General features: G+C 40.5%; 1 protein-coding gene across 1 annotated transcript in view; it reads left to right on the forward strand.

The window, feature by feature from the left end:
* Positions 1-3628: 3628 nt before the first annotated feature.
* Positions 3629-13823, forward strand: part of pcsk2 (proprotein convertase subtilisin/kexin type 2) — a 69144-nt gene continuing 58949 nt past the window's right edge. Inside the window, exon 1 of the mRNA XM_052011629.1 lies at positions 3629-4210. Coding sequence (XP_051867589.1) covers positions 4025-4210 — 186 coding nt within the window. The 5' untranslated portion in view covers positions 3629-4024. The remainder of the gene's footprint in view (positions 4211-13823) is intronic.

Consider the following 13823-nt stretch of genomic DNA (forward strand, 5'->3'; position numbering starts at 1 on the left):
AAAAGGGTGGGGGAGGGGTGGAGCAAGAGCTGGCAAGTGATAGGTGGAATCCAGGTGAGGTGGAAAAGATTGGCAAGTGGGGGAGGGGGAGAGTGGGAATGATGCAAAAAGCTGGGAGGTGATAGTTGGAAGTGACAAAGGGCTGAAGATGATGGATTCTGATAGGAGAGGACAGAGGACAATGGAATAAAGGAAAGGAGGTGGGGAAGGGAATCAGAGGGAAGAATGTGTGGGTGATGGGCAGATCAAGAGGGTGGTTGAGGGAAAGAGAAGTGGTGAAGGGGCTGGTGGGATAAGGGAAAACAAAGGGAGGACAAAGAGGAGCAGTTAACGGAAGTTAGAGAAATCGATGTTCATGCCATCAGGTTGGAGACTACCAAGGCAGAATATGAGGTGTTGTTCCTCTAGTCTGCATCTAGCCTCAACCTGGCAGTAGAGGAGGCCGTGAACAGACACATCAGCATGGGAATGAGAAGTGGAATTAAAATGTCTGGCCACCGGGAGATCCTGGCCGTTGCAGAGTGCAATCTTCTTCATGGCAAGGTAGTAATTAATATTTTTTAAAAGTAAAAAGCCCAGATATATGGTCCTACATTCTAACCTGAAATGAAAAAGTAAATAACTGTAGTTCCAAATAATGTTACCAGATCCTGTGTCACCCTGCCTATCGTTACATTGTATGTTAAAAGAGAGTTGCCAATCTAATTGAACCTCTACAACTATTAAAAATATTGAAAATTAGTATTAAAAGTTCTCAAGAGGTCCATTTTCAATTCTGACTTTCCACAGGATATTGCCCTTGATGCAAAATCCAAGCCTTTTAAGACCATATCATATGGATGGTCTCAGACATCTTATGAGTAATGAGATTACTAACTTCATTCTTTATTTACATGACCAGTTTTGCATCAGTGAAGATATGAAGCAACTTAACATTGGCACCAGCAACAATAATTTGAAAGGTAACAAAGATAAACCAAGGAAATGTTGGAAAAACACAAGTCTTCTCAGGAAAAAGTAAAGAGTCATTCTAGGTTTTCCAATTCTACCCATCTATTGTGGCACCATGAGTGCCACACTGGAAGAAATTTTGCCCAGTGAGAACTCCGTTAACTTTGGCAAGTGACCAATTTTGCAACTTTAACGTGACAATTAATTGAGGATTATGCCATGACATTTTGGCAGTTGATTGGCAGTCAGGGAGGAATGACATTATAATGGCACACATCCTATATCTTCTCATTTTTCCTGAGTAGCTTCCGCTGGTGTCCGTGCTGGTATGAAGTGAGCATCCATAGTTGGTGAATACTGCCATAAAGGTGATATGTGGAACTGCATTCAGAGGGAGATGAGCTACAGTTGGAGGATGAATCCATCCAGTCTGTCAACTTGAGAAAGAATGTTTGGCCCAAGCTGACTGACTGAGGAATGTTTGTACACAGCACCTGTGATCTAAGTTAGAGATTTGTAGGTTGTTAATAATTTGGTTGATCTAAGAGTAGTGTAAGTGATTTGCAATAATGGTAGCATCTATCAGAAATGATCTTGGTAAAGTTATTTAATTAAAGTTATTAATAATCCACCTTGTAAATGGCAAGGTCAAAATCCTATAAAAGACAGGGAAGGGTTGGAAGATTCAGTTCCTACAGGGCCTTGGTGTTTTTCAGCTGATTGGTGGTCTTTTCAGCCTCTTGCCTGGCTGGTGTAGTACTGCCCTAGTGGCAGATAGTGTGCTGTGGGATGGAGTCAAGGACGCTTGCATAAAAAAACTGAACCTTGGTTGAGGAGCTCTTTGAAGTGCTTTTCCAGTGAGCACTTACTGCCTCCCTGTCCCTGCTGAGCTCTCTTCTGTTCTTGGCTCTCAGTGGGGTGTTTGGGTCATAGTTGGTCTTGATGGATGCCATAATTAAGTGACATGTTTTTAATTTGGACATTAGTATTCGGGTGTTTGTAGATCTTCTTTCTACCCCTTGAATTTTGATAATGCCTTCTGTCCAAGAACATTGTTGTTAGCTTTGTTAGCATTATTTGCTTTGGTTTTCTGGTTATTCTCATCAAACCAACCTCAGTATTTGCTATTAGAGAAATCAAGAGTCTCTCCACCGATTTCAAGGCAGCTCAGGCACTGTGGATACTCTGTGCCTCCTGTGATTGGGAATTGTGTGATTGTCTATAAGACATGGATTGAGCAGAACTTTCTTTTTGGAGTCATTGAGTCTTTTGATATTGATATTCCTGCAGTGGCATTTGTGTTGCTCTGACTATTTAGGGTATTGGATTAATGGAGATGACGGAATGGATTAAGCATGAGTAGTCCAGCAGTTGTCGTCTTCCACTGTAGTGCGGGTAACACAGACGTCCTTGTGATTCCTTGCTAGGATGATCATGTAAACTAACAGATGCCAATGTTTTGATCTTGGAACCTTGTCCTTGTTTCTTTGATGAAACAAGGTGTTGGGTATGGCAGGACCATGCTCTAAGCATTTCATTAGGACAAGGACTCAGTTGGATTTACCACCGATTACACTTTTCCAAAGATTTGTAATCTTCATTTTCCCCGATGCATTATTTCACTTTGCCTCCAGCAAGCTCCCTACTGGAATGGAGTTAATCTGCAGGACACTGTTGACAGGAAACTATTGATAGGAACATCTGATAGGAAACTGTTTAATGTTCATCACCTCCACTTCAGAATCAAGATGACTTGAACAATTAAGGTCCATGACAAGGTCATGATCAAAGTGAATTGCTTCCCATACCTTGGAACCCACCTCTGCGCAAGGATGAACATTGATTACGAAATCCAGTAGCACCTCCAGTGCACCAAGCACAATCTTCAGCTGCCTGTTAAAACGTCTGTCTGATAGCCAGGACATCAAGCTCAACACCATATGCACTATGCCATCAAGTAACAGTGATCCCTGGCCTCTTGTCTGCTTCAGAAATTTCTTACAGCAAGCACTTCATAGCATTGGAGAGATACCACTAACATTGCCTCCTCGCATTCTACCAAATCCACCGCCAAGATAGGCAAACCAATGTCAGCATTCTCTCCCAGGCTACTATCCTCAGGATCAATGCTCTAATCAAACTCAGACACCTCCAATGAATGAGCAATGTCATCTGCAGGCCCAAGCTCCCAAATCAGGAAATGGACGCCGAGTTCTCGCAATGGCAAGAGGCTAACTGGAGAACAGAAAACAAAGTGCCTTCAAGAGTCTTCTACAAAGTTTCCTTGAGGAAACGCCACAGCCTCATTGAATCAAAGGGATCCCTGGTTCAAAGTGATGGAGAAGCATCGAGGAGGGCGTGGAGAACTGTGTCTCCGGGCACCGGAGCACGTGGAAACCAAGGGCAAGCACAAGAAAGGGTCTGCGAGAACCTCATCAACCCCACCCCTCCCACCGCCCACCTGCCGTCAAGCCCAGCTGCAGATTCCCCAAAATACCCCGCAGCCACCCCAGAACCCACAGACCTGCAGCGAGAGCGGACTGTCCTCCACCCCAAGAACCAGATAAAACGAGCAGTGTGCAGTTCGGGTGCATCTTTATTCCACTCTACAATGGGCCGCAATTCAGTTTCGGGCCAGTATGATGCCCGGTAATACTTTACAGGATCTTTTTGAACTTCTGTGTAACCCTGGTGTGCAACGATATAAATTACGCATTTGTTTCTGAAATGCATTCATGACATTACCTCCATGTAGTCCCACCTCCCCCTCGCATTGAGCTGCTGGGCATTATTCTGAATGTTTAATGCATTTGACGCGGCTGCGACGTGATCCAGTGAGAAAGCTCGGCGATTTCTTCATGAATTATAGATCAGCCGGTAAAAATGCGGGCTCCTTTTAACCACCACACACAGAAGGGTTAGGCGGTCTCCTGAACTGCATAGCTCCATACTCCGCCCGGATACTCGGACAAGCGAATTAAATGAAGTGTAGTCAGCGGCTTGGCTAACGTTTGTGCTTCATTCCTCGCCTCCTCCGTCGTCATAACAGCCCATTGCTTTTTGAGTGCAAGAGATGAAGCGGGAATATGTCAAGGATGGGGTCACGTTTGTCCTTCTTTTGTTCAATGCGGTTATTTTTGCAACGTCGGCGATCCATCCGAAGCTTTACACCAACCACTTCTTGGTTGAGTTGCACCGAGGCGGAGACGATATAGCCCGGCGAGTTGCTGCAGATACTGGCTTTACTGCTGTTAGAAAGGTAGGAACCGCGCTTTCCTGTCAATAAAATGCACAACGTGCATCACGTTAGGTGTAACTGTGCCAGCTGCCGGCCGCCTCTGCCTCATTTATCCGAAGGTATTTTGTGTGCGCGTTCTATTTTAAACCCACACATAACCCATCGTCTTCTCTTCCCTTGTTCGTCTTGTTAATTAGCAACGAGCTGCAGGAATTATTCCTGACACTGACTCGAGGCCACACTGCTTAACCTAACTCGGGCAGAGCTGGCAGTGCCGAAGTCGCAGCCTTTCGGTCAATTCTTGTTCCAAAAGGGAACCCGAAATTGGCGGCTGCAGAAAGTTTTATCTCAGAGCTTCTCAAACGGCTTCTCGATGACCGGTTCGGCATTTCAACCGACGAACTAACTGCAAAAGAGCTCCCACATCAACCAACAATGGACAAGAGTGAAGCCCATCAGTACTACCCAGATGTTGGGCTTTCAGTGTCTCGATAAGTGCCAAAAAAAAACTAGCGGCGCTGACTTACACTGGAATTAATTGTTCATTAATTTACCAGCAAATTGTCAGTTGTTACATATCCTTCCCGTTTACTAATCGATGCTGTGATCGTCCTTTATTCTGGGTCCCCATCAGGTTAAATGTGAACAATCAAATGTGCTCACCCATTTATCTTGGCACATGTATGATTTTGTGAAATGAGCCTAAATTTACATGAATAAAGAACGCTCTTGGGAACGCACGGAGCATCAGTATAAAGTGAACAATGTGAGACGGGATCTTGTGGCGGATTTTGAAGCCACCCTGATGTGGGTCATGGCCGGGGGATGGGTTGGTGCTTTGATCTGTGCTACAGCAGCAAGCACCACCCCCACCCACTCCACCAGCACCTCCCCATCACTAATGCAGCTGCTGTTTCTTTGATGTTATGAAACGGCAAAATCTGACATAAACGCGCAAGTATAAGAAAGCATTCACAATACACAGCGGTTAAATATTTTAGCGAGTTGTCTACCGCAAAGCCGACGCCTCAATGTGACCCCTCTGCCAGAGATATTAGCCAGGGCCGTACTGAATTAATAATATGAGCGCCTGGTATTCCTTCCAGCTAAAGAACCGATTGCTGTCAGCGTGTAATGCTCACTGCCAATCCAGCTTCTGAGTTGCGTCTAGATACTCTAGCGAAGGCTACAAAATCCGTGTTGGAGAAAGGAGGTGCATTGTCACCAACTCTCATGCGAAGGGTTGTGTTGGGAAATAGTCTCTTTCAGCGTCCAAATCGGGTAGTGGATTTTATTCTCATTTTGCATTCTCCATGGTGCTGAATCTGTAGTTCCCGGTGTTCTATAACCCCTAACATTGGAAGAGGAAGGGAGCCGTAATAAACTCGCACCCTGTACAGAGTGTACATATTGCCACTGCTCATAAAACATGCCATTTGTCAGCAAGAGGTTAGTTTGCAGGATGTCCACCCCTCTTATTTTGTTTCCATGCCATGGATTTTCTGTCTTTCCTCCGCTTGGCATTTCACCCCGAGCAGGAAAGACTAAGTGAAGACACGATGGGACGTGACCAGGTTCATCGTCCTCCTCCTCGACGTGGGCTTGCAAGGCGAGTTGGTGTTGGTGGGGGTAGCGGGTGGATAGGTTTGCATTTAACACCAGTTTCAGGAGGGAAATGTCACGGCGATCTCATTCCGTTTTATCAACAGCGTTGCTTTTAACAGGATTACATTTCCAATAACGTAACACTGCACTGCCAAAAATCAAATCAATGTCGTATTGGTGCAGATTTCTTATCATGAAGTCTGTCACCGCCGGCATTTGATAACATTGCAGAGACCATCATAGATGACTTATACACACATAGACCACACAGACGTTTTATAAACTTCGGCCGCATTTGAATTCTTCCCGACCTCTGTGCCTGGATTTGTTTTTCAACAACATTTTCAAGTGAAGGTTTTATTCACGTTTAGTTTTTTTTTAAAAAGAGGCATTTGTCTATATTATTAAACCATTAATTTCTGCTTTTTAATCATGCTTTATTTAAGGCTTCTCCACATTTGTGTTCTTTTTGAAGTGGTATTTTGGCTTAGGGAAACTACTCAAGGGGTAGGGCATCTCACAGTGAACTCAAAGCTCGACGCTCTGGCAAACACCTTCTTGTAGGAGTTCACCTGTTCACCCGGCCGGATATTAGAACAGTTAACAACACGGAGGTAGAAAATCATCTCTGGGGCTGAAATTTATTTTAGCGCTAAATGGCATTTACCACTAAATTCGCAGTGGCCACCCGTTGTACCCTTTCAGTGGAACTTAATATGAGGGGAGAGCAACAGGCTACATGAGAGTGAGTGATCAACGATGAGTACCTGTCTTTTATATATATATAGATGCTTCGCTGACAATTTCACCGAAGTAGAGACGAAAATGGGGACAAGGAGTAATCGATGCACGTGGCATAAATTAATTTATGGCGAAGCGAGATAAAAACATGAGAGTGAAAGGTATGAGATGTTATAGCAGTGGGAGGAGGATCCCGTGGAAACACAAAGCTAACACAAACCAGTTGGACTGAATGCCCTGTTTCTGTCCTGTGGGTTCCATGTAATTCTATATCTTCACTTTAGATCACTTGTATTACCAATCCCTATTTTAAGACCATATGACATAGGAGCGGAATTAGGCCTTTCGGCCCATCAAGTCTGCTCCGTCATTCGATCATGGCTGATTTATTCTTCCCCCTCAACCCCATTCTCCTCCTTTTGTTCTTAATATTGATTAGAATTGAATAGTTCTCGAATAGATCCAATAATCAATTAAACGCCAAGACATAACACGTGCATTTTTTAAAAAAAGTAATTTAAAAAATCAATAAAAGTTTTATTTTCTGTCTCGGAGGTTTTTAGAGTTTTCCTACTTTAAATGAAAAAATATACAACAGAAAGTTGAACTGGTGACGTGTAACTCCTGAAATGTGATTCAGATATCTCACATATTTTGAGATATCTGAATCACATTTTGGAGTTATATTTTTGTTAGTGAACCACACGTGGCAGTCATCGTAAATTCGGATGCAGTGCTACAGTTTAAGCACAGCGACGTTTCGGCATGCAACAAAAATATCTGTTAAATTTTATCTGCGTTCCCAGTGGTTTAATTGTTGAGTTAACGCAGTCTCAGGTAAATCGACGCTTGCTTGTTGATTTATTTTGTAAATTGCAGTCTGATAGTTCAGGCTGCTGATGAGAAGCCTGACCAGGTCACTTGATATTAATCAGCATCTGGAGTATGAAGTGGACATTGCATCTGCCGTTATCTATTTGACTGTAATACAGATTCTCACACCGGTTGGATTTAGTAAATACGCCACATAATCGCTACATGCTGAATGTTGTCTGCTAGAGTCAGCCTAATTCAATTTTTGATAAAACTACTTTCAGTTTGTTTGTTTGTGGGCCACAATATATTGATAACAAGACAAAATAATTAAAGTTATTTACTAATGTTAAAGAATACAATCAGTGCTAAAAACAATGTCATTATAGATAGAAAATGAAATATTTCATATTTATTTAAGATGTAGGAGACCATTCACCCCATCGAGTCTACCCCAGCTCTCAGAGCAATCCAGTCAGTACCATTCCCCTACTTGTTTCCCTACAACCTATTGTCTCTCACATATCCACCAATTTACCTCTAATTCTACCACTTACACCTGGGATAATTTACAATAGCCAATTAACCTACCAACAAGCACAACTTCGGGATGTGGGAGGAAACTGGAATATCTGGAGAACCCCATGCAATTATAGAGAGAATGTGAACATTCAAAATAGCTAGCACCCAAAACCAGGATTGAACCTGGGTTGTAGGAGCTGTACAGCTGCGATACTAACTGCTGAGCCACTGTGCCACAGTTATATATGTACTGCATATATGAAAAGATCTACCAAGGCAACCCAATATTATAAAGAAACCACAGTGCTACTTATACAATGGAATTGCATTACATAATTGCAATATTCGTACTTAACTCTATACAAATTAATGCATTCTGTTTTCTTACTAAATAAGTTCTATTTTTATGGTTTCATATAAAAACGTCATTGCATGACTATCAAGTCTAAACTCATTCCTATCCATTGTAACATATCTAGATTGTACAACAGGCTTTAATGCTCAGTAACTACATAAATAGCAGCCACGCACTGATAAACAATTGTCAATTGGCAGAAAGAATAAATACTACTTCATGCAATCATTTTATTTGCAACTTCAGAAGGAGTAAGTAGAGAACACTCATATAAATGAAAGATGGCTAGCAGAGCAATGTATTTAAGTATTTGAATTAACCGTTATGGTCAGAAATATATACCATAATATATTGCAAACTTTCCTTAAAATTATTGCCTTGCATTTTTTCTAGATACATTATGCACATTTATCAAAAACTTCAACATGGTAGGGTATGTATATTTTATGTAGGCCCTTCTAAACTCATGACAGCAAAAAGTGATACACTTTGTGGAACTCTAAATTTGATTAAAGTTTAAATGAAGGCAGATTTATGATGAAACAAAAATATAATTTAAGGGAGAACTGTTTACGGTCAACTAGCACTTGCAGAGCTTTTGTTTTCCAAAAAGACTAATTGGACTGTATTTTATTCTTCAGTGTTTTATCTTTGTTCATTGGAATACATTAGTATATTAGAAATATGTAGCAGTCAAAAGATAGATTTGTCTGGTGTGAGAAAGCCATGTTCCAGCAGAGTAGCTAAACCATTATGATTTAAAAAGCTACCAGCAGCTATTTTTGAATTAACATTTCTTGACCCACGAGAAGTAGATCAGGCTCTAAATATTCTGCTGAAAACATCACTTTACTCTAACATTTTGCTCAAAGCATGACTGTGACTGATTGAAGGGTTTATTTTTGTTGTTGGTCATTTCTGTTGTGCAATGTATTTCACAACTTATGGTTTATATTATAGATGTAAACCATTTTATTGACTTCATCGTATTCACAGCGATGGTGTTCTCTTTTGCACTCGTACAATGATATAGCTATGAAAACTGCCCCACAGATGCAATATTCAGTAATGCTAGAATTATTCATCAGCCAGGCAGTGTCTGTTTAGAGAACAAACAAGTTAATGAACCAGAATATGCCGCTGTAACAATGGAAAGCAGTCAGTCTTTGCAGTTATTTCTCTTGTAATATTGGAAATAACATCTGACATCTGCGTGCGAGTATATACACACACACACACACACACACACACACACACACACACACACACTCTCTCTCTCTCTCTCTCTCTCTCTCTCTCTCTCTCTCTCTCTCTCTCTTAGACAGTTAGAGGTGGAAAACTGGAAGGTGCTGTCAGTGATGGCCTGCTCCTTCATGGGCTACACTATAATGGTCTTTACAGATACAATCACCATGGAATCAGTGATTTAACAATCAATATCCTACTTCTCTGCTGTAAAAATCATTGAAAACAATTGAGCCGTAACTTGGCTTTTAACTAGGTTCCAAGTCATAATTACTGCTGAACATCCTCTCTGGCCTGAAACTAAACTTTACTCTCTCAAAATGTCACTTAACACTTCTGATATTTTAACTCCCAATATGGTGTTTGTGACATTCTTCAATCGGATTGGCCAGTGAGCCTACTTAATGACCACAGGCAGATACTGGTAGATTCAATATGATGCCAGAATATGAGGAATCAGTGCTCAAGAGTCTGCTGAATCTTCAAGGGCAGCTTTTTTCAAGGTCAGTGGTGAGCACAGTCCTTCTGACCCTGACCTTGAAATCAAGGCCGTCGGTTCAAGTTGGGTCATTATCAATACACAACACACCAACTGAATCTTCTGAATTGCTATGTAATTGTAAGAGTTACAAACAAAACTTACAATTGTTACTGCCTATATAGTCAACACTGTAGAATTAAAAAGCAGACCAGGATATTAGCATTTGGAGCAAAAAACTGCAGATGCTGGAACTCCTAAACCAAACACAGAAAATGTTGGAAGAATTCAGCAGGCCAAGTGGCATCCAGAAATATAGTCAACATTTCACATTAATGACCCTTCATTTGAAATAGAAAAGTGAGAAACAAAGCATGCATCTTATGTTGAATAATTTTATCCCCGCCAATCATTTTTTACTGAACTGCTTATGGATGCCTCTTGAAGGTAACCTGAACAAAAAAAATATTAGATCATGCAGATAGTGCAAAACACATGAAGCAAGTATGCAAATATTTGACAACATTTTCAGTACAATTTAGTTACTTACAAAGTCAAGGTTAGACATAATCTACATGGGAACAGGATTAAGCCATTGAACCTCTCAAGGCAGTTATGGCACTCAATTGAATCAATCTGTAGTTAACCAGCCTTTGCCTTATATCACTTATTCACTAAAAGTAAAATCAGTCATCGCCTCCAATATTTCAACATCCAGCATTTCCAGTCTTTTGGACTAAGATTTACATTACAGCTCATGGAAAAATGTGCTTCCTGTTTTTAATTCAAAATGATCTAGCTACCACTTTAAGATTCTGCTCTCCTTTCAGCATTCCCTCACAAATGGAAAATGATTTCTCTGCATCAGTATTGTCAAACTACTCTATCATTTTTATGACTCAATTAGATCACCCAGATCTACTAAAACCAAGGGAATACAGTTATATGATATAACTCTTTAAGTCCTACAACCTTAAAGATAAATTTCTGCTGTTCCCTTCCAAGGTCAGCATGTCTTTCATGGATTTGGTGTTCACCATGAACACAGGTTGTTCAAATAGGTTCTACTCAAAGCTCTGTAAAACTGAAGCATCAATTTCTTACTTTGGAATTCTAAATCCCTGAAGATAAATATTCTATTAGTCAGTTTCAAAATTATTTTTGTACCAATGTACTTGTTTCTTAACGTTCTGTTTATGTGGCACTTTAATTTTTTTCTACCTATGTTTCAAAGCTTTCCTTGTCTTAGCAATTTTCCATACTGAACTCCATCTGCTGTAGCATTGTCACTCACTAATATATCTATCTTCCTTTAAAAGCTCTCGCTCCTATCTATATTATTTTTGTAATAAAATTAGAAAAAGCTGGAAAACCTCAGAAGGTTAAGTAACATCTGTGGAAACAGAGATAACATTTCAGGTCACAGAACCTTTATCTGAAGATAGAAAACAAGTTGGTTTTAAGCCACAGAAAGAGCCACCAAGGGACAGATGGATGTTTAAATATCCATTCAGTGACTTTGTCTCAGATTGATGATTTCAAGAACCTGTCCACATTTGATGTTAAGATGGCAGATCCTTGCTTACCTGGCTTCTTAAATAGTGAATTGACATTTTTATTTGTTGAATCAAAAAGTGCAGTGCCTGAATCTAGAAGCTTTGGAAACTGCTGACTAAATCATTCGCATTTTCCTCGCACATTTTCTTCACTAACCTTCTGGTGTTAACTATCAGATCCTGGAAAATTTTCCACATAAGTCCTGTTATTTTTCACAATCACTTTTTTAAAAATTAGATTAAACCCTTTACTCCCTATATACTCATGACTGTGTGGCCAGATTCTGCTATAACTCCATCTACAAGTTTGCAGATGATACCACTGTTGTAGGCCGTATCTCAAACTGCAATGTGATGGAGTACAGGAAGGAGATAGAGAGCTTAGTGGAATGGTGTCATGACAATGACCTTTCCCTCAATGTCAACAAAACAAAAGAGCTGGTCATTGGCTTCAGGAAAGGGGGCGGTGTACATGCACCTGTTTACATCAATGAAGCTGAGGTCGAGAGGGTTAAGGGCTTCAAGTTCCTGGGAGTGAACATCACCAACAGCTGTCCTGGTCAAATCATGTAGATGCCTTGGCCAAGAAAGCTCAGCAGTGCCTCTGCTTCCTCAAGAGGCTAACAAAATTTGGTATGTCCCCTTTGACACTCACCAACTTTTACAGATGCACCATAGAAAACATCCTATCTGGATGCATCATGGCTTGGTACAGCAACTGCTCTGCCCAGGACTGAAAGAAACTGTAGAGAGTTGTGGACACAGCCTAGCACGTCATGGAAACCAACCTCCCCTCCTTGGACTCTTGACTTTACCTCTCGCTGCCTTGGTGAAGCAGCCAGCATAATCAAAGACCCCACCCATCCGGGTCATTCTCTCTTCTCTCCTCTGCCATCAGGTAGAAGATACAGGAGCCTGAGGGCATGTACCACCAGGCTTAAAGACAGGTTCTACCCCACTGTGATAAGACTATTGAACGGGTTCCTTATATGATGAGATGGACTCTGACCTCACGATCTACCTTGTTGTGACCTTGCACCTTATTGTACTGCACTTTCTCAGTAGCTGTGACACTTTACTCTGTACTGTTATTGTTTTTACCCGTACTACCTCAATGCATTCTGTACTAACTCAATGTAACTGCACTGTGTAATGAATTGACCTGTACGATCGGTATGCAAAACAAGTTTTTCACTGTACCTTGGTACAAGTGACAATAATAAACCAATACCAATACCAATATCAATACTTAACATTTTAGATTTTCTTGCAGTGCTAGTATATTGTCTTTTTCTCCATTGTGAAAATGGAGACAAAGTACGTTTTAACAGTGTTCTTTTTTTAACCTCCATCATAAATTCACCTTTAATGGGCTACAGTCTCTCTACCAGTTTCTCATATTCAATAATTTCTTCTGATATCTTTGATTTCTGTTGTATGTTTTATTTTGGATCCTCTTTTTGTATCACTCATTTCTGTGTTTTTTTTATATATACTGTTTATTTTCACTTTTTTTTGCATTTGTGTAAACCTTTTCTTGTTTATTACGATCCAATCCCTCATTTGTTAGCCATGGTTGGAATAACTACCTCAAGGCAGTGTGTTGGTTTGGCATTATACTAAAGAAATCTTAAAATATATACTGCCACTGTCCTGTGTGTTTGCTCATTAATAGTTCAGTCTAGTTTAGTGCTGTCAATTGAGTATTACTTAAGTTTACTTAACTCAAATTTAACTGTTTGATTTAAAAACAGTTATCAGATTTAATCATCAAGTTAATGGGAACATGATTCTTCTCAGTCAGAATTAATTCTGGCTCACTACTTATCTAGGGGAAGGGAGGTGACTAGAATAAGAAAGTGGTAAGGATGAGTTGGTTATGGTTAGCAGTGGTTTTGTGAGGTCAGGAGGGATTCCCCTGTTCCTTGGTACTCTACCGAATGCCAAAATGCTCAAGTATTTGATATTTTATCTGTTCATGTGATCAATCAATACAGAACTGATAGGAAGGGCTGAATGGCCCATTTAGTGTTGAAGTTTGTGAGTAATTTCATGTATAATGGAAGGATTTCTATGTATTAAAAGAAATTACTTGTTTTATCTTCTTGCTGGGACCCTACATCTTGAGGGAGTCACAAATTTTGTAAGAGCTCTATGGCATCTTATTAAAAAAATTCTACAGCTTTGCAAGTCTGTAATTTGGTAATTTTGATCACTAATATGAAGTTTTCCAAAGTTCTGATGCAAGTATTCTAGATGACAATAAATATCTGTCTACATCAAGGATCAAAAAGTATTGAAGTACCTCCAATGCTTTCC

Source organism: Pristis pectinata, chromosome 3, assembly GCF_009764475.1.
Source record: "Pristis pectinata isolate sPriPec2 chromosome 3, sPriPec2.1.pri, whole genome shotgun sequence".
Classification (NCBI taxonomy): domain Eukaryota; kingdom Metazoa; phylum Chordata; class Chondrichthyes; order Rhinopristiformes; family Pristidae; genus Pristis; species Pristis pectinata.